This window comes from Vulpes lagopus, chromosome 1 (assembly GCF_018345385.1).
Source record: "Vulpes lagopus strain Blue_001 chromosome 1, ASM1834538v1, whole genome shotgun sequence".
Lineage (NCBI taxonomy): Eukaryota > Metazoa > Chordata > Mammalia > Carnivora > Canidae > Vulpes > Vulpes lagopus.
Window position 1 is genome coordinate 107,412,676 of NC_054824.1, and position 22,647 is coordinate 107,435,322.

The 22,647-nt window shown below is 38.4% G+C and overlaps 1 protein-coding gene across 6 annotated transcripts in view; it reads right to left on the reverse strand.

The window, feature by feature from the left end:
• Window positions 1-22,647, reverse strand: part of CEP192 (centrosomal protein 192) — a 159,794-nt gene that overhangs the window by 19,435 nt on the left and 117,712 nt on the right. For all 6 annotated transcript variants that reach the window (XM_041767448.1, XM_041767440.1, XM_041767443.1 and 3 more), the window contains 7 exons: window positions 22,515-22,630; window positions 20,864-20,973; window positions 17,282-17,432; window positions 10,243-10,421; window positions 9,523-9,646; window positions 7,521-7,626; window positions 6,836-7,040 (listed from right to left, as the gene is read on the reverse strand). In XM_041767448.1, the coding sequence (XP_041623382.1) occupies window positions 6,836-7,040; window positions 7,521-7,626; window positions 9,523-9,646; window positions 10,243-10,421; window positions 17,282-17,432; window positions 20,864-20,973; window positions 22,515-22,630 (991 nt within the window). The remainder of the gene's footprint in view (window positions 1-6,835; window positions 7,041-7,520; window positions 7,627-9,522; window positions 9,647-10,242; window positions 10,422-17,281; window positions 17,433-20,863; window positions 20,974-22,514; window positions 22,631-22,647) is intronic.

The window sequence follows — 22,647 nt, forward strand, 5'->3', positions numbered from 1 at the left end:
TCCTTTTTATTTTGTTCTGATCTTAATCATTTTCTAGTCTTTGATCTTGTCAGAATCATCTAGGATGAAATTTACTTAGGTCATCGTTGATATTCTTGACTCAGCCTGCTCATACAGCCACTTCGCACGGAGCAAAATGACTAGAAGGAAGAACTTCCCACAAAAGTAAGAATCAGAAACAGTAATCTCTGCCACAGAGCTACAGCATATGGATTACAATTCGATGTCAGAAAGCCAATTTAGAAGCACAATTATAAAGCTACTGATGGCTCTGGAAAAAATAATAAAGGATTCTAGAGACTTCAGGATTGCAGAATTTAGATCTAATCATGCCGAAATTAAAAATTAAATGATTTGCAATCCACACTGGATGTCCTAACTACTAGGGTTAATGAGGTGGAAGACAGAGTGAGCAACACAGAAGACAAGTTGATGGCAAGGAAGGAAACTGAGGAAAAAGAAAAACAAGAGCCCATGAAGAAAGGTTAAGGGAAATAAATGATGGCTTAAAGAGGAAGAATTTACATATAACTGGGGATACAAAAGAGGCCGAGAGGGAAGAGGGTTGAAAGCATATTTGAACAAATCATAGCTGAGAACTTCCCAAATCTGGGGAAGGAAACAGGCACTCAGATCCAGGAGACAGAGGGCCCCCCATCCCCAAAAATCAATAAAAACCATTGAACACCTCAACATTTAATAGTGAAACTTAAAAATTCCAAAGATAAAGAGAAAATCCTTAAAGAAGTGATAGACAAGAGATGCTTAACTAATATGGGGAGAAGTATCAAATTATAGCAGACCTCTCCACAGAGGCCTGGCAGGCCAGTAGTGGTGGCATGATATATTCAGGATACTAAATGAGAAGAACATGCCACCAAGGATACTTTATCCAGCTGTCATTTGGAATAGAACAAGAGATAAAGAGTTTCCAGGATAGGCAGAAACTGAAAGAATATGTGACCATGAACCGGTTCTACAAGAAATATTAAGGGGAACCCTGTAAAAAAAGGAGGGAGCCCAAAGAAACAATCCACAAAAACAGGAACTGAATACGTATTACAAAGACACTAAATTCATATCTTTCAATGGGTGCTCTGAACGTGAATGGGCTAAATGATCCCATCAAAGATGCAGGGTTTCAAACTGGATAAAAAAGCAAGACCCATCTGTTTGCTGTCTACAAGAGACTCATTTGAGACCTAAGGACACCTCCAGCCAGAAATTGAAAAGTTGGAGAACCATTTACCATTCAAATGGTCCTCAAAAGAAAGCTGGGGTAGCAGTCCTCATATCAGATAAATTAAATTTTATCCCAAAGACTGTAGTAAGAGATAAAGAGGGACACTATATCATATTTAAAGGGCCTACCAAACAAGAAGACCTAACAATCATGAATATTTATGCCACTAATGTGGGAGCTGCCCAGTATATCAATTAATAACCAAAGTAAAGACATAGTCAGATAATAATACACTGGAGTAGGAGACTTCAACATGGCGCTTTCTCCAAGTGACAGATTTTTTTTTTATTTTTTAAAAGATTACTTATTTATTTATTCATAGACACACACACACACACACACACACACACACACACACACACACAGAGAGAGAAAGAGAGAAAGAGAGAGAGAGAGAGGGGCAGAGACACAGGCAGAGGGAGAAGCAGGCTCCATGCAGGAGCCTGACGTGGAACTTGATCCAGGGTCTCCAGGATCACGCCCTAGGCTGCAGGCGGCGCTAAACCACTGCGCCACCAGGGCTGCCCATTGACAGATTTTCTAAGCACAATATCACCAAAGAAACAAGGGGCTTAAATGATACACTGGACCAGATGGATTTCATAGATATATACAGAACTTTCCATCCAAATGCAACTGAATACACATTCTTCTCAAGTGCACATGGAACTTTCCCTAGGATAGAACACATACTGGGTCACAAATCAGGTCTCAACCGATACCAAAAGATTGGGATTGTCCTCTGCAGAGTTTCAGACCACAGTGCTTTGAAACTTGAACTCAATCACAAGAAGAAATTTGGAAGAAACTCAAACATGTGGAGGCTAAAGAGCATCCTACTAAAAGATGAACGGGTCAACCAGGAAATTAGAGAGGAATTAAAAAGATTCATGGAAACTAATGAAAATGAAGATACAGCTGTTCAAAATCTTTGGGATACAGCAAAAGCAGTCCTAAGAGGGAAATACATCACAATACAAGCATCCCTCAAAAAATTGGAAAAGACTCAAATACACAAGCTAACCTCACACCTATAGGAACTGGAGAAAGAACAGGAAATAAACCTACACCAAGCAGAAGAAGGGAGATAATAATGATTTGAGCAGAACTCAATGAAATAGAGACCAGAAGAACTGTAGAACAGATCAACAAAGCCAGGAGTTAGTTCTTTGAAAAAATTCATAAGATAAACCATTAGCCACCATTATTAAAAAGAAAAAAGACACAAATTAATAAAATCATGAATGAAAGAGAGAGATCACAACCAATACCAAGGAAATACAAATGATTTTTAAGAAGTATTATGAGGGCAGCCCGGGTGGTCCAGCAGTTTAGTGCCACCTTCAGTCCAGGGCCTGATACTGGGGACCTGGGATTGAATCCCACATGGGGCTCCCTGCGTAGAGCCTGCTCCCTCTGTCTGTGTCTCTGCCTCTCTCTCTCCCTCTCATGAATAAATAAATAAAATCTTTAAAAAAAGAAAAAAGTATTATGAGCAGCTAAACACCAATAAATTAGGCAATTCAGAAAAAATGGACTCATTTCTGGAAAACCACAAGTTACCAAAACTGGAAGAGGAAGAAGTAGAAAACTTGAACAGGCCAATAACCAAGGAGGAAGTTGAAGCAGTCATCAAAAACCTCCCAAGACACAAAAGTCCAGAGCCAGATGGCTTCCCAGGGGAATTCTATCAAATGTTTCAAGAAGAAATAATACCTATTCTACTAAAGATGTTCCACAGAGTAGAAAAGGACACAACACTTCCAAACTCGTTTTATGAGCCAGCATCACTTTGATCCCCAAACCAGACAAAGACCCCACCAAAAAGGAGAATTATAGACCAATACCCTGATGAACACAAATGCAAAAATTCTCACAAGAGACTAGCCAATAGGATCCAACAGTACATTAAGAAGATTATTCACCATGACCAAGTGGGATTTATCCCCAGAATGCAAGGGTGGTTCAACACTCATAAAAACAATTGATGTGATAGATCATATCAACAAGAGAAAAGACAATAGATGCAGAAAAAGCATTTGACAAAATACAGCCTCCATTCCTGATCAAAACTCTTCAGAGTGTAGGGATACAGGGACTTTCCTCAGTATCTTAAAAGCCATCTATGAAAAGTCCAAACTGAGTATCATTCTCAAGGGTGAAACACTGAGAGCCTTTTCCCCTAAGATCAGGAACACAACAGGGATGTCCACTCTCACTTATTCAGCAGTACTAGAAATCCTAGCCTCAGCAATCAGACAACAAAAAGAAATAAAAGGCATTTAAATTGGCCAAGAAAAAGTCAAATTCTTCCTCTTCACAGATGACATGATACTGTACATAGAAAACCCAAAAGACTCCACCCCAAGATTGCTAGAACTCATATAGCAAGTCAGCAGTGTGGCAGGTTACAAAATCAGTGCCCAGAAATCAGTGGCATATCTATACACTAACAATGAGACTAAAGAAAGAAATTAAGGAGTCAATTACATTTCTAATTACACCCAAAAGTAGAAGATACCTAGGAATAAACCTAACCAAAGAGGTAAAGGATCTATACCCTAAAAACTACAGAACACTTCTGAAAGAGATTGAGGAAGACACAAAGAGATGGAAAAATATACCATGCTCACGGATTAGAAGAATATTGTGATAGTGTCACTGCTACCCAGGGCAACTTACACATTCAATGCAATCCCTATCAAAATACCATGGACTTTCTTCACAGAGTTGGAACAAATTATCTTAAGATTTGTGTGGAATCAGAAAAGACCCTGAAGAGTCAGGGGATATTGAAAAAGAAAACCAGAGCTGGGGCCATCACAATGCTGGATATCAAGTTGTACTACAAAGCTGTGATCATCAAGACTGTGTGTACTGGCACAAAAACAGACACACAGATCAATGGAACAGAACAGAGAACCCAGAAATGGGACCTCAACTCTATGGTCAACTAATATTCGACAAAGCAGGAAAGACTATCCACTGGAAAAAGGACAGTCTCTTCAATAAATGGTGCTGGGAAAAATGGACAGCCACATGTGGAAAAATGAAACTAGACCATTCTCTTACACCAGACACAAAGAGAAACTCAAAATGGATGCAAGATCTAAACTTGAGACAAGGGATCCCTGGGTGGCGCAGCGGTTTGGCGCCTGCCTTTGGCCCAGGGCGCGATCCTGGAGACCCAGGATCGAATCCCACATCAGGCTCCCGGTGCATGGAGCCTGCTTCTTCCTCCGCCTGTGTCTCTGCCTCTCTCTCTCTCTCTGTGACTAACATAAAAAAAAAAAAAAAAAAAAAAAAAAAAAAAAAAAAAACTTGAGACAAGATTCCATCAAAATCTTAGAGGAGAACACAGGCAGCACCCTTTTTGAACTTGGTCACAGCAACTTCTTGCAGGATACATCTATGAAGGCAAGGGAAACTAAAGCAAAAATGAACTACTGGGACTTAAGATAAAAAGCTTCTGCACAGCAAAAGAAACAGTCAACAAAACTAAAAGCCTACAGATTGGGAGTAGATATTTGCAAATGACAGATCAGATAAAGGGCTGGTATCCAACATCTATAAAGAACTTATTAAACTCAACACCCAAGAAACAAAAAATCCAATCATGAAATGGGCAAAAGAGAGGAACAGAAATTTCACCAAAGACGACATAGACACGGCCAACAAGCACATGAGAAAATGCTCTGCGCATCACTTGCCATCAGGGAAATACAAATGAAAACCACAATGAGATCCCACCTCACACCAGTGAGAATGGTGAAAATTAACAAGACAGGAAACAACAAATGCTGGAGAGGATGTGGAGAAAGGGGAACCCTCTTCCACTGTTGGTGGGAATGTGAATTGGTGCAGCCACCCTAGAAAACTGTGTGGAAGTTCCTCAAAGAGTTAAAATTAGAGCTATCCTACGACCAAGCAATTGCACTGCTGGGGATTTACCCCAAAGATACAGATGCAGTGAAACGGCAGGACACCTGGACCCCAGTGTTCACAGCAGCAATGTCCACATGAGCCAAACTGTGGAAAGAGCCTCAGTGTCCACTGACAGATGAATGGATAAAGAAGCTATGGTCTATGTATACAATGGAATATTACTCAGCCATCAGAAAGGATGCATACCCACTATTTGCTTCGATGTGGATGGTTCTGGAGGGTATTATGCTGAGTGAAGTAAGTCAATCAGAGAAGGACAAACATTATATGGTTTCACTCATACAGAGAATATAAAAAATAGTGATTGGGATTATAGGGGAAAAGAGAGAAAATGAGTGGGAAAAATCAGAGGGTTAGACTCCTAACTCTGGGATAAGACTCCTAAGAAGGGGTAGTGCAAGGGGAGGTGGGTGGGGGGATGGGGTGACTGGGTGACAAGCACTGAGAGGGGCACTTGACAGGTTGAGCAATGGGTGTTATACTGTACGTTGGCAAATTGAACTCCAATAAAAATATATACATATATTAAAAAAAAAAAAAAAGGAGAGAAGCTGTCAAACGAGTCTAGCAAACAAAGAGGGCTGCTAGTAGAGATTGGTGCTGAGCGGCTTCTGAGAGCAGAGATGACAAATTTGTGGGCACAGGCAGAGTTTCCTGCAGCAGTGCTGTGCTGCTCCAGTACAGACCTGAAGCTGGTAGACGGCTGGTCTAATAAGGCCTGGAACCTCACCAGGCAGGAATGCAGAGGGAAGGGCACATGGCAGTTAAGAATGCTCCTAAGGCAGTGATTTCAGAGACAGACCACAGAATTCAAGCCCAGGCAGCCCAGGCTGGGGTGCTGGAGAGTGGCCTGGATGTCTGACTGAGGCCAAAGAGCCGCTGGAACTCAGAGGATGTGAGTGGGGACAATGGAGCGAGGGGATGGGTGATAACCCGCAACGGACAGGCTTGACAGGCAGCGGAAACTGAGCATGAGTGCAAGACAGCCAGTGGGAGAGGCATGGTGTGAGGGCCAGGTGACAGAAGGCGTAAACCCTTTCCAATCCCAGTCATGCAGACTGAGCCATCACAGGGAGGGAGGTGGGAGAGAGGAAATGCAAAAGCAGTATTCTCCAGACGCTGGGGGAGTACTAGCAATACTGAGGGCCTACTAGGTGACACACACTATGCCAAGTGCTTTATATGTATTATTTCATTTATCCCTCAAAGCCCTCTGTGAGACGAGTCAATTATGATGGACATTTTGCAAATGGGGAAACTGAGTCTATCCATTTAGCCTCTCTAGCGCCTCAAGTCTCACTAGTGAGGGGCAGAACCAAGTTTTCCCCTCTTTCTTCTTTTCTTCTGCTGCTAACTTACTAGCAGCTCTGGTAAAAGACCTAATGAGAGCTGGGGAGGGATGGTTCTGACCAGCGAGAATCTGAGACTCCTGGAACATAAACAGTTCTTAAACATTTTTCAATTTTTAGACTGCCCCAAATCTGGCCTGTCACTGAAATGACTGCCAAGGACCACCTGAGTCTCTCCCGAAAGAGGGGACAATTTGATCCCTATCCCTTATTTATCCCAATAAGGGTCACTAAGAACAGAGTGTTAGAGTCAACAGATCAGTGGACATTTGAACTGTATATCCTTGTGATACCACACCTGAAGTTTCACCAGGTTCTGTTGCAGGAAAAGTAACAGTCTTATTTCTTATTTCAACTTTTGTGGAAGGTGGTTTTGTCATCGGCTTCATCAGATGACTAACAGAAGGATCAGTTTCTGGTGAAAGGATTCCAAATGAGCTGGAGGCCAAATGAGTAAGTTCTTTCTGGGTCAAGTCTTCTCGAATTTGAACTTTCACAACTTTCTGAAAAGAGCCAAATAAAGGAGATAAGACACAAGTGGAGCTATCATTTTAAAGAAACAATTCTGATTTTTGAAACATGGTGGAGAAAAGTAATGCCAAACAAATGAAACATGGAGGAAGAGGAAGTTTATTTAGATCTCAAAGTAAAAAAAAAAAACAAAACAAAAAAAACAAAAACAAAAACAAAAAAAACTCAAAGTAAATCTGTGACTCTCACCTCTCTCTCCCAACTCTCTTCTTTTTTAAAGCAGATTTTGCAAATTAATAATGGTTTCTAGGCTCCACTTTCTATTCCTGCCCCTACCCAGGAGAATTGTTCAGATCACTAACAGGAAAACCCTGTGCTAACTTCTCCATCTGAATAAGTCTAGCTGGGCTGAAAGAACAGCCTTCATTTCATGTCTGAAATACTAGGGCCAGTAAGGATCATGACAGTTAAGCTGCAAAATAGGAAGAATGTTGCTTAAAAAAACAAAGTACCTTCTGTCCATTGTCACAATGTATATAGATGAAACCACTCCATGGAAACATTGAATGTTTTGTGGATAAAGAGGAATTAGGACTCACAAGAATTTGTAGCTTACTCCTAAAAAAAAGAATTCAGTATAAAAAACAAGAGTACCCCATACTTTAATAGCAATAACCACAAGAATTATAAATATGTTTTATCAATGAACAACTCTTTCCTTGTTGCTAATAAAGAACAGACAAGAGGTGAGATCCCATACATGTATGCTTCTACATCACCCCTAAACTCAGTGACTAACAAAAAGTCGAGTGGCATAAAACCATGAACCTAAGGGGAAAACTCATGTGAAAACAGACCATACCATAGAAATATCATTTAAAAGCAATTCAGAAAAAAAATTTCTGGAGCGAAAGACCAATATACAAAAGCTCTGAGCCACCTGATAATAAAGAATGATACAGTCACAGTACAAAGAGAATGAAAGAGCTGGAAAGGAAACTGGAAGAAAAAGTGGGGTGGAAAAGAAAAGAATAAAGACTTTTTTACCCAATTGCTAAAACTTCCCACGCTCATCATTCTCCTCAAGAGCTATGGAATGTCAAAGAAAACTTTTTTTAAAAAGATTTTTTAAAAAATGTATTTATTCACGAGAGAGAGAGAGAGGGGGTGGGCAGAGACACAGGCAGAGGGAGAAGCAGGCTCCATGCAGGGAGCCCAATGTGGGACTTGATCCCAGGTCTCCAGGATCACACCCTGGGCCGAAGGCAGCGCTAAACCCCTGAGCCACCCGGGCTGCCCTCAAAGAAGACTTTTAAATGTGGACAACATAATCAGATCTGTGACTCAGAAGAAACGACTAGTTACAAAAGACACTTCGGCACACATGTCAAAAATGGCAGAGCAAGGGCACCTGAGTGGCTCAGATGGTTAAGCATTTGCCTTTGGCTCAGGTCATGGTCTCAGGGTTCTGGATTGAGCCCCATGTTGGGCTCCTGGCTCAGCCCAGCTTCTCCCTCTTCCTCTGCTACTCTTGCACTGTTCATGCTTGCTCTCTCACTCTCTCTTTCAAATAAATAAAATCTTTAGAAAATGGCAGAGCAAGAGTATTTTCCTTTGCTAATAGCTAAGTATGTGGGGTGATATTAAAAGTAATTTGTGGAACAATCTATCATTTCCCTATCTTTTCAACCATTAATTAGTAAATGTTTAATAGATTGCTCCTAGGAATATTTCCCCGGACTATGCTTAACCATACCTTAAGTCAGTATTAACCAACTGAACTCTCCTTAAATGGACACTTCATCACTTTGCAAAAGTAAATAAACTTCATGTTGCTCTTCTGCAAAGTTGCCATTCCCAAATAGGAAGTAACTTTCAGATGTGAATGCTCTGTGCCAACCCAGATGAAGCCCCTGGAAAGCTGCAGAACTGCAGCTCCTATCAATAATTAAGCTGCACAGAAAGGACAGCTGCTTATCAGTATTTGGTCCCCAAGACTTCCTTCTTAGAATACTATTTGTAAAACATAGCAAGCTAGGTAAGATTCAGACATATTAAAAGTCAGGAAGCTTTGTCTATAAAATGTCCTTTAGACAAAACCAGCAGAATAAGTTGAGCCAAACCCAGGGCAATGAAGGACAGAACCATCTGGGCCTTAAAAACCACCATCCTTCATTATCTGCTCAGTCATATCCCTTGCTTTTAATTTGCTACACAGAGTAATATATCCGCACAATCTGATATTTTCCATTCCAGGAAATCTTTCCCACCTCATTCATGTCCCTTAACCCTTTTAGGCTGTATACACCATAAGTTCTGTGGACATGGGCTCTACTCTGCTAAGGAGCATGAGCCTTGAATGACACTGTAGTCCCACAAAACCACATGGAGCTCTGCACAGGGAGCATATGATAAAATTCTACTGAATAAATTAAAATGGCAAATATTTGATCCTTCAAAAGTCACCATGCTAACATCTGAATACTACCTGGAGGAAAGGGAAATCATACTTACTCTGGTGGGATAAATCCATGCTGTGGTGTTACTGTAAGGCAATGTGCCGGCCAGTATAACTCAAATTTTAGTAACCTAATGGAATTATTTAAAATCTGGAAACGTGCAGTTTTTGCCAGACCACCTATCAGATAAATAAAATGTAACTTCTGTTTAGTATTAGTGGAGAGAAAAAACCAGAACACTCCATGTGTTAATAAGCAGTAAAAACAAATCCTAGTCTACCAACTTAATTTTGCTTTATATGAATTTCAAATCCCTATAAAATAAGACCATTTTATTTTTAAACTACAAAGACACTGAACAAAGAGAAAAAAAAGGACATCTGGAAATTGTTACCACTGGTCTTATCTTGGGCACATACACTCATACTAGATTTGTTCCTACTCTGAACCAACTGTGTCAATGTTAAGAGCAAAAGACATCAAGTACCAAATGAGTTCTTTGGGGTGAGGGATGAGGTGGGAGGAAGGGCCCATGGATGAGCAGCCCTGCCATACAGAGAACTGGGAGCTTGGTATGAGGACAATGGCCTTATGCTGGACAGTGCTCAGGATGAATGTGAAGTGGGTCTCAGTAGGGGAGGGGAGGACCTGCATAAGCCGTAGGTCACATTTGCATATAGTTCAAGTATATTTCCTAGATGAGCAATGGGATCAGAGTGAGTACATCCTTGGTTTCCAAAGTGCACTGCTATTGTGGTATTGTTGATATACTCACAAGGAGAAGGGGCCATCAAAATCAAGTGTTCAGGTTGGACAGTCCACATTTCCCTGGAGGATGATTTATCTTGAGGTGGGCAAGCGGCTTGTGAAAGAAGTGGAGAACCTTGAGGACCTTTAACTGGTAAAACATCCAAAGAAACATTGCCACCATGTTTCCCAGAACTGTCAGATTCACTGAAGAGAAAGAGAAAGGGGGAGATGAAAAAAATAAAAAATGATAAAAAGCTTATGACTAAGAATGTTAACTATCTGTCAAACACTGCAAATGAAATACCATGGTTTCTCACCAACATTTTACTGTGAGGTTTTTACTTTCTGGTTGTACAGAATTTGTATATTAAATATAATAATGTTCTGCTTAATAAAAAAGATAAGAAGCTCGACTGTCACATTTTTATATTAATTCTTCATAAGTCTAAAAACATTTGGATAAAACTAAAAGTGTATTATGTAATATACTATGTATGTCTCATGGAAGAAAAATTCTTCATTGTGTATTCTTAATGTTATTAATATTAATTCTTAATAAAAATATATTATACGTCAAATATTGTTATACTAATCTTTCATCAGTAATTTCTTTCCTGTCTTGACTTTAGCATGCCATCTTAAGTCTCTTAAAAGATTGGAAAACCACCCAATATTAAGAATTTTTTAAAAACAAAACTTTTTTTTGCCATGCTAAGTCTTTATTTTACATTTTTTTAAAATTGGAGTTCAATTTGCCAACATATAGCATAACACCCAGTGCTTATCCCATCAAGTGCCCCCCCTCAGTGCCAATCACCCAGTCACCCCCACCCCCCGCCCACCTCCCTTTCTACCACCCCTTGTTCGTTTCCCAGAGTTAGGATTCTCTCATGTTCTGTCTCCCTTTCTGATATTTCCCACTCATTTTTTCTCCTTTCCCCTTTATTCCCTTTCACTGTTTTTTATATTCCCCAAATGAATGAGACCATATAAAGTTTGTCCTTCTCCAACTGACTTATTTCACTCAGCATAATACCCTCCAGTTCTATCCATGTCGAAGCAAATGGTGGGTATTTGTCGTTTCTAATGGCTGAGTAATATTCCATTTTACACATATATCACATCTTCTTTATCCATTCATCTTTCGATGGACACCGAGCCTCCTTCCACAGTAAAAACAAAACTCTTAATGTATCTCTAACTGTATAATAGTAAATGGTTTCATGATGCTAACACCAAAGAAAGTGTCTGGGCAAAATACTATGGTAAGAAATGCTGATAAGGTTTAAGGGGATTTTTATTAAGTGTTAGAAGTGTTTAGCTTTAGATTACAAAAAACTGGTAATTCAAATGAAATTTATAATCACAGAAGCACATGATTTAACTAAAGTTCATTGGGGCATTGCCCAAATTTTCCTACTATACAGCAGAACTCCATCTTTGTTTAAAGTAGTCATTTAGCAAACAGAGGAATCTTCTCCTCACCCTCTTATCTGCTCCTTTTCCAATCAGACTGCCCCAGGAACAGAGATATAATGGAGGCAACAAACAAAAGTGAGAAACAATTTAAAAAAAATTATAAAGCTACTTCCTTGGCTGTTTAGTTTTCTAAGAACTAGTTCCTCACAATTTATGTGGTTTTCAAGATAATTTTTAACATCTGTAACTATGACCTTTAATTCTTTGATTGAATATCTTAGAAAAGAACTATCATTTAAAGTATAGGGATTCTTTTAATTTTAATATATTATTGAACTCAGGTTGCTAATATTTTGTTGAGGATTTTTGCATCTGTGTTCATCAAGGATACTGACCTGTAATTTTCTTTTTTTACAGTGTTTTTGCCTGGTTTCCATATCAGGATAATGTTGGCCTCATAAAATGAGTTTAGAAGCCTTCCTTCCTCTTTAATTTTTTGGAATAATTTTAGAAGGACAGATACTAGCTTTAGTACAGTGAAGGAAATCATCAAAATAAAAAGGCAACCTACTGAAAGGGAGGGGATACTTGCAAATCAAGTATCTGATAAGAGGTTAATATCCAAATGATAAATAACTTCTACAACTCAGTATCAAAAAAAAATAATAGCCTGATTAAAAGCAGGCTATGAGCAGAGGATTTATTTATTTATTTTTTTAAATTAATTTTTATTGGTGTTCAATTTACCAACATACAGAAAAACACCCAGTGCTCATCCCGTCAAGTGTCCACCTCAGTGCCCGTCACCCATTCCCCTCCAACACCCGCCCTCTTCCCCTTCCACCACTCCTAGTTCGTTTCCCCGAGTTAGGAGTCTTTATGTTCTGTCTCCCTTCCTGATATTTCCCAACATTTCTTTTCCCTTCCTTTATATTCCCTTTCACTATTATTCATATTCCCCAAATGAATGAGAACATACACTGTTTGTCCTTCTCCGATTGACTTATTTCACTCAGCATAATACCCTCCAGTTCCATCCACGTTGAAGCAAATGGTGGGTATTTGTCGTTTCTAATTGCTGAGTAATATTCCATTGTATACATAAACCACATCTTCTTTATCCATTCATCTTTCGATGGACACCGAGGCTCCTTCCACAGTTTGGCTATTATGGCCATTGCTGATAGAAACATCGGGGTGCAGGTGTCCTGACGTTTCATTGCATCTGAATCTTTGGGGTAAATCCCCAACAGTGCAATTGCTGGGTCGTAGGGCAGGTCTATTTTTAACTCTTTGCGGAACCTCCACACAGTTTTCCAGAGTGGCTGCACCAGTTCACATTCCCACCAACAGTGCAAGAGGGTTCCCTTTTCTCCGCATCCTCTCCAACATTTGTTGTTTCCTGCCTTGTTAATTTTCCCCATTCTCACTGGTGTGAGGTGGTATCTCATTGTGGTTTTGATTTGTATTTCCCTGATGGCAAGTGATGCAGAGCATTTTCTCATGTGCATGTTGGCCATGTCCATGTCTTCCTCTGTGAGATTTCTCTTCATGTCTTTTGCCCATTTCATGATTGGATTGTTTGTTTCTTTGGTGTTGAGTTTAATAAGTTCTTTATAGATTTTGGAAACTAGCCCTTTATCTGATATGTCATTTGCAAATATCTTCTCCCATTCTGTAGGTTGCCTTTTAGTTTTGTTGACTGTATCCTTTGCTGTGCAAAAGCTTCTTATCTTGATGAAGTCCCAATAGTTCATTTTTGCTTTTGTTTCTTTTGCCTTTGTGGATGTATCTTGCAAGAAGTTACTGTGGCCGAGTTCAAAAAGGGTGTTGCCTGTGTTCTCTTCTATGATTTTGATGGACTCTTGTCTCACATTTAGATCTTTCATCCATTTTGAGTTTATCTTTGTGTATGGTGAAAGAGAGTGGTCCAGTTTCATTCTTCTGCATGTGGATGTCCAATTTTCCCAGCACCATTTATTGAAGAGACTGTCTTTCTTCCAGCGGATAGTCTTTCCTCCTTTATCGAATATTAGATGACCATACATTTCAGGGTCCACTTCTGGGTTCTCTATTCTGTTCCATTGATCTATGTGTCTGTTTTTGTGCCAGTACCACACTGTCTTGATGACCACAGCTTTGTAGTACAACCTGAAATCTGGCATTGTGATGCCCCCAGATATGGTTTTCTTTTTGAAAATCCCCTGGCTATTCGGGGTCTTTTCTGATTCCACACAAATCTTAAGATAATTTGTTCTAACTCTCTGAAGAAAGTCCATGGTATTTTGATAGGGATTGCATTAAACGTGTAAATTGCCCTGGGTAACATTGACATTTTTACAATATTAATTCTGAGCAGAGGATTTAGAATGCAAACTGGTGCAGTCCCTGTGGAAAATAGTATGGAGGTTCCTCAAAAAATAAAAATAAACCTAGCATATTTGACCCAGCAATTCTACTCTAGGTATTTATCCAAAGAAAATGAAAATACCAATCTGAAGAGAGCCTTGCATCCTGATGTTCACTGCAGCATTATTTAAAATAGTCAAGATATCAAAGCACCTATGTCCATGATAAATGAATGGATAAAAATGTGGTTTACCTACCCGCTGGGTATTAGTCATAAGAAAGAATGAAATCTAACCCCATTTGTGACAACATGCACCTAGAGGGTATTATGCTAAGTGAAATACGTCAGACAGAAATCAATCTGTAATGATTTCATTTACATGTGGAATCTAAAAAACAAAATCAATGAACAGACAAAACAGCAACACTCTTAGATATAGTAAGCTGTTGGTTACAGGAGGCAGGGAGAGCAGCTGGGTGTGAGTGAAACAGGTGAAAGGGATTAAGTGCTACAAACTTCTAGTTATAAATAAATTATGAAGATAGGGATCCCTGGGTGGCGCAGCGGTTTGGCGCCTGCCTTTGGCCCAGGGCGCGATCCTGGAGACCCGGGATCGAATCCCACATCGGGCTCCCGGTGCATGGAGCCTGCTTCTTCCTCCGCCTGTGTCTCTGCCTCTCTCTCTCTCTCTGTGACTATCATAAATTAAAAAAAAAAAAAAAAAAAAAAAAAAAAAAAAAAAAATTTAAAAATAAATTATGAAGATGTAATATACAGCAAAGGGAATATAGTCAATAATAGTGCAAAAACTTTGTATGGTAACAGAGGGTAACTAGACTTAGTGTGGGGACCATTTCATAATGTATAAAAATATCCAATCACTATGATGTACATCTAAAACTAATAGGATATTGTGAGTTATACTACAATATTTTTTTTAACTATAGGGAAGATGGCAAGCTAGGATGAGTTGGGATGCCCCATGTGGGTGTGTGAGCTCTCATTTGGTGGCTGGGATTTGCATAAAACTCTCAGCCAGTATGAGTTGGCAACACTGTGTCAGGGTAACAGCCCATCTGATAGGAGCATTGAGTAAATGCAAATATACTGAGGATAATGAAGCCAGGATTCTCAGTATTGGAAATATCAGTGTAAGCTCAGGATTTCAAGATATTTATAAACAGGTATGGATACACATGGATTTATATATAAATGCATATATATTTCCTAGCTCTATCCACTGAGGGGGCCTAGAAATAGTAACACCTGAAAAGCAGTAGGACACTTACTATTTACATCCCAGTTTCTAATACTATTCTCTCCATTAAAAGGAACTAGAACTTCTATTCCAGGGCTAGGATGGGGAAAGTGTATGTCAAACCTAGAATATCCATTGTGCCAGTGAATAATGAGCCAGGTTAAGTGACCAAATGATGACAGTAAAGGATTACTACTGAATCCATCAGTCCATCCTGATATAAATACACAAAAGGGAGTAAAGTAAATCTCTTCCTTATTGTGGAATGACAACTAGTAAACGTAGACAGAATCAGAAAAATCACCATTTGGTAAACAACGTAGACAGAATCAGAAAAATCACCATTTGGTAAGTAAGACTACTAACGCGATTCACATAATAATCATCACGGGGTACTACAAGTGTGATAAGGAGCAAGATAACTCATCATCTCTAAGGATCTCCCTTTAAGACATTAGTTAGCTACAGTGGAGAAACCTGGCAGACACCATTTTAATGAAGTTGATAGAAGATACACGGAGAAAACAAACAGCATCACTTCTGTGGTGTGAGCAACATTTTATAAAGTAACTGGTCTATATTCTACAAAAACATCAAGGTCACTGATGAGAAAAGGACAAGCAGCTGGCCTGTACCTATTTTCTCATTTTTTACTAGGGAATGCCCAGGAAAAAAGAAAGCTCATTTGGTCAAAGCCCCTTGTGATCTTCCTAGTGACATCTCCCAGCAAGCCTACTAATTTACTTTTCTATGGAATGCTTATAACAGAATGTTCCTGGTCTGTCTAGAATTGGCTGTGGTAAAGAAATCTGAAATTTATGAATTTATGCAGCATAGCTGTTTGAAAAAGTATCACATAAGGTATGTAATTATACAAGTATAAAACAGAGCTTTTGCAATTGAAACAGCTCCCCCTTTTGTGTGAGCAATGTATCACATGCACAACTCAGAGACCTCAGGTTAAATTTGAACCAGGGTAGAGTATTAATGTTGCAAAAAGGGCCTAGGAAGCATCATTAGCAATCCTGATTTCCTCATGTTTCATCTAAAATTATTACTAAAACTTAGTTTTGGGTAGTATCTTTGATTTTGTGGCTCTGATCTGATGATCCAACCCTCTGTCTTCCGTCATGAAAGAGAAGGACAGATGGGGGAAGTGCTCTATATTGAAAGAGGGTAAGGTAAGGTGGGTGGGGATAGGGTGACTGGGTGAAGGGCATGAGGAGGACACATAAGATGAGCACTGAGTGTTGGCAAATTGGATTTGCCAATTTAAATAAGATAGAATTAGGGATGCCTGGGTAGCTTAGAGGTTGAGCATGTGATCCCAGGGTCCAGGGATCGAGTCCCGCATCAGGCTCCTTTTGAGGTGCCTGCTTCTCCCTCTGCCTATGTCTATGTCTCCACCTCTCTCTGTGCGTCTCTCATGAATAAATACAATCATTTTTAAAATAGATAAAATATAATTTAAAAATTAAAAAAATTTAAAAGAAAGAGATGGTAAAAGAAGACACGCTAAATAAATGTAATGTGTGATCTCAGATTAGATTCTGGGCCAAAGAGGAAAAGGAAAGAGGAAGTTTCTTGCTTATTTCTTTAATTGTTAAAGGACTTTATTAGGGAACTGGGGAATTTGCATGCAATCTGTGGACTAGATGTCAGTACTTTAACAATATTAAGGTCCTAATTTTGATGGGCTTACTATAGCTATTTAGGAGAGGGTCTGTGTTTTTAGGAACCTTAGGACAAACTGGTCATCATGCCGGCAACTTACTTTTAAATGATTCAGAAATAAGTTATATATACATGAAAGACAGTACGGTAAATGTGGTAAAATGTTAGCAACTGAGAAATCTCAATGAAAGAAGCATATCTACCATTTTTAAACTTTTCTGTAAATTTGAAATTATTTCAACTTAAACTAAAATATAAAGATGAAATAATAAACACGTTGAGGCAAAAAAAAGTAAAGAAAAAATGAACTCTACTATGAATTAAATTATCTTGAAATCTGGTGAGATGTTTTGTCTGTCTTACCTTTTAGATTCTAAGCTAAGTTTGGAAGAAGGCTGAAGGAATTCACTGCTAGACACAGAATCTCTGAATTCTCCAATTACTGAAAGTATAATTTTGCGCATATTTCCATAGAAGAGCTGAATATCATTTGGTCGTTGGGGAAGATCATACACTGAAACAGAAAATAATATTTGAAATACATGAGTCTTCACATAATCACACCACAAAGTAACAGATAAACTTATACATCTACAGCCACAGAATATTATTTTCTTAGGTTGAGGGTGGGTGACATTTGAGGTTTACTGCCACTGACTAGCATGAAATTATAGGCAGCTCAGGTCCTGGCCTTGGATGTGGTAACTTCACTTCTCTAAACTCTAGTCTCCCCAAAGATAATATCAAGTAACAATCTTTCTCAGGGGTTGTCCTGAGCATTAAAGTACAATGTGTTTAAAGCTACATATACAAGAAGCTGACTGTGGGCCAGGTACTGTTCTAGTTCCTTCATGCATATTAATCTAGTTAGCTTTCACAACTCTTTGGGGGTAGGTATATATTATCTCCACTTCAAGGATGAGGAATCTGAAGCACAAAGAGGTAAGGATTCACAATTTATAAGTGGTGGTCTCACAGACATTAACTTTAGCAAATCTAGAAACCAGGCAATAATGTAACTAAATATTGCCGATTAATAAAATAGTTCTAAAGTTGAATATCTCTATATTAGTCCACCTGAATTTTTATATACAAGAAATTTTATAGAAGGTACTTGTATTCTACACTTAAATTAGACATTAAGAGGGGTGCCTGGGTGGCTCAGTCAGTTAAGCATCTATCTGACTCTTGATCTCAGGGTCATGAGTTCAAGCTCCATGCTGGATGTGGAGCCTACTTAAAAAAAATAGTAAATTAGACATTAAGAATTAGACTTTTAAAAAAGATTTTATTTATTTGAGAGAGAGAGAGAGAATGCATGAGCAGGGGGAGAAGAAGAAGCAGGCTCTCCACCAAGCAGGGAGCCCGACACGGGATTCGATCCCAGGACCCCGGGACCATGACCGAAGCTGAAGGCAGATGCCCAACCCACTGAGCCACTCAGGTGCCCAAGAGTTAGACTTTTTAAATTAAAAATTGTTAAAAGAATATAGTAAGCATAAATTGAAATTTATAATAACAAAGATATCGTTTAAATCAAGTGTGAAAATATTTGCCACAAATCACAAATTTCCAAAAGCAAGATTATAAAGACCTGTAATAGCAATGTGCTCAAACAAATGCTATTCAAAATAATCATGTAAAAAAGTTCAACTGCAACATTTCCATAGGTGATCTACTATACAAACCAATGCAACACAAAGTGGGAATGGTTCTTCCCTTCCTCTGGACAATAACTACACCATCTCAAGGAATCTAGTATTCTAGTGTCTCAAAGAGACAGGCCCTACCTGAAGTCCCAACTCAACCCCATCTTAGATAGGTGGTCTTGATGGGTTACTTGAGCTCTTAGTTAGGTATGTCAACACAACCCTTAATATGCATTTCTTGAATTTCTGTACACGCAGCTCCCTTTCCTTGGAATATCCTTCCCCATGCTGGTCCCCAGCCTCTCTATCTTGTCAACTCCTCATTCTTCAAGATACCTCAAAAGTCATTTCATTTTAAATGGGGTACCCTTTTTCTGTATCCTCCAGATTCCTTTTTTTTTTTTTTAATTCTCCAGATTCTTAAACACAGCTCATCATGGCCCTTTGCATATCCTACTTTAATCACTTGTCTTCCCCTTAGTCTGGAGGAACCTAAAGGGCAAGGACTGCATCTTTCACTTCTACAATCAATAAATGAAATGTTGCTGAATCATGCAACTGTGCGAACTCATCCTACCTACTTTTAATCACATTTTCAGGATTGTTGTCATGTGTTACTAAGTGCTTTCATCTACAAAGCATAATTCAGTTTAACTCCTTTATTTTGGGGGATCTTTCTTACGAAGAAGAGATAAAGAAGATAAAGCTGAGAGGAGATTAAATGGCAAAGATGGGTCCTGAATTGTTTCAATTCCAAATCCAAGGTCTTTCCATACTCTGCTCCCTTAACACATTGCTGACAAGATCAATTTTCAAATCTTTTCACTATTTTTTAAAATTAATTTATTTATGATAGTTACAGAGAGAGAGAGAAAGAAAGAGAGAGAGAGAGAGAGAGGCAGAGACAAAGGCAGAGGGAGAAGCAGGCTCCATGCACCGGGAGCCCGATGTGGGACTCGATCCTGGGTCTCCAGGATCGCGCCCTGGGCCAAAGGCAGGTGCCAAACCGCTGCGCCACCCAGGGATCCTCTCTTTTCACTATTTTTAACTCACCCCTCCCTACTGTCCCTTTGAGCAGATGATCTAGCCTAATTACCAAAAAGATCATGAACTATTCTACATCACCTCTACATAGGCATAAATATCCTTTTATCATTTCATATTTTACAAGTTATAGATCTTTCACCATTAAAAAACGAGAAAACGAAAATGAGGGAAAAAAACACTACCACCTGAAATTCTACTACCAGAACATAACCATACCATATTTGGTGTGTATACTCCTGCAATTTTATCTATGTAGATGTATATAGACACATTAAATTATTTTTATCAGGAGATCTTAGTATGTAAACTTTAAAATAATTTTTATTAATGAAGAGCTTTCTCATGTCATTTACTATAGAATCATATCATTGCTTTAATTGCTTCAACATATTCTATTACATAATTAAACAATGCCTTACTCTTGGACATTTAGGTTACTTTTAACTTCTTTCTGTTATAAACAATACTGTGGTGAAAATATGTCCATTTTTACATAATTTGTATGTCTCAATACATACTTTTTACATCAGTAATAAACACCATTAGATGCTTAAACAACTCAGCTCAAATAGAATTAAATATCTAGGTTGGAATTATTCCACTGCTGTCTTTTTTGGATTTTTATTTCCAACATTATATCCTCCATAAATTGTACAACAGACACAGAAATCTCAAACTGAGTTTGAGTCTGCAATCACTAAATCCTTTTTTTTTTAAGGTTTTTATTTATTCATGAGAGACAGAGAGATAGAGAGAGAGAGAGGCAGAGATACAGGCAGAGGGAGAAGCAGGCTCCATGCAGAGAGCCTGACGTGGGACTCGATCTGGGGTCTCCAGGATCATGCCCTGGGCTGAAGGCAGGCGCTAAACCGCTGAGCCACCAGGGCTGCTCCTGCAATCACTAAATCTTAAATAGTAATTTGAATTCAATAATGACCATTCTCCTCCTATTTATAAGTCTACCCAAAGAATAGGTGCCATAGTACGTGATAACATCTAACATTTACATAGCAAGGCTCTCTCATGTTATCTTCACAGTTCTGTATGGATGAGAAGTTAGATATTATAACTCTCATTTACGAAAAAGAAAACAATCTCAGTGACATCCAAAGTCATACAGCAGATGTGTGGCTCAAACTCAGCCTGATTCCATAATCTAAACTAATACTCATCTTCTTTATAACACATCCTTGGATCCAGATACATCTTCTGGGTCATTGGTAGTATTAAGACATGCTGAAATTCTTACCTTCAGTTACTAGTAACTCATCCTGAAATGTCTCAGCAAAATCAATGTTCTGCAGCACACTATGTTCTGGAAGCACTTGTTCTATAATCCCTGGTTTATGCAAAAGGGCTCTGCCAATAGAGGATTTTATTAAAAAATGATTTTACATAAATTAGATTTTCCTTAGTGTACATGACAAATCTCACAAATAGCATGCATAATGCATTAGTATATAGATCTCACGTCTTAAATCCTAATATAGGTATTTTTAAAAGAAAATTTGTTTTGGAAATTTCCTTGAAAGTTATACATGGTAGCATAGTCATTGCTTTCAGTTAAATATGAACATCAAACGAGCTCCCTAATATAGAAGTAGAGAGAAGAGTAAAATTAGATTCTCTTCAGGTCTTACATTTTCATTTGTAAGAATTTGATCATAGTTAGGAATTTGTCTCAAGGAAAAAAGAATATGCCAAGAACATAATATAAGTTAGATGTCAGAGAGAGACATTTAAATCGCCATATAACTATATTTACCTGACCTCTTCTAAAGAATCTTTGAGGTGAAAAAAAAAAAAAAAAAAAGAATCTTTGAGGTGAGAGAACTAAAATGTAAATTTCTAATACTCAGATGTCCACAAACCAAAGAAACCTCATTGCTATATACATGTGGCAAAGAGGTTTTTATGAGGGGGGGAAAGCCCAAACCTGGTCATCTAATTTCTCCAAATGTCTGTTTCCATATCTAAAATACTTAAGTGAGAAACAAAACCAGATTCAAAGTTGAGCTCTTTATATTGGGTCTATTCTAACATTATGTAGCAGCCTGTCATTCAAGTCTCTTTTTAAACATCTCAACAACCCCTCACTCAACAGATCAAAAATAAAACAATTTCCTAAATTATGTATCAGAATAAAATATAGCAGAGCACAAAGGGTTAGAAGAAGGAAATGCTGGTATAAGTGTATAACCCTCCCCTCCTAGGAGCTAATGAACACATGAAACGTTGTGAGTCTCACTCATTTTAGTATATTCAGGCCCTCTAGGCTAAGGCAACAAAATTTTATCATACAAGAACTCTGAATTCAACATATAAAAAAGTTACCTATGTTTAAATCACATCTAAATCTAAACGTCTAAGTTTGACAAGATTTTTGTATATTAAACGATATTTAGAGGTACCAAATTTACTAGAAGCACATGCATCAAGTTAGCCAAGTTAAACACCCTACACATTTCTAAATACAACTTGATCCTTTCAAATAATTCACAACATTCCCAGAAATACTACAAGTGAGTCAGGTGTGTTTATACACAAAATATTCTTTCAATAGTTCTTAAATCTTTTCTAAAATTGACCTACCATCATTAGGAAGATGGTCCTATTATAAGAAGTCTGAGGTGCCTATTTGCATACAGGAAAAGAGGCACAATACAATACATATGTTTAGAAAAGAAGGCACATTACAAATATAGCAGATGAGTTTCCTACAGGCATTTCTTCCTCACATGTCGGACTACCAGCTATACAAATTTTATCAAGCTTTTCATCCACCAGTTCACTAATAAGTAGCTGACCATGTTCTATATCTATAACTTTCAAATTCCAAATTGTTTTTAAGTCTTCATTATTTCTACTGAACAGTTTCCCAAACCATCTAAATAACCTACCTTCGATACTGCTGCCTCGAAATTTCATCACCACCAAAGAAGTATATAGTTGACAGTTCTGTTGTGGTTGTGTAATTGTTCTTTCTGTCTAATGGATTATATATTAGAGTAACATCCTGATGCCAAGAAAAAA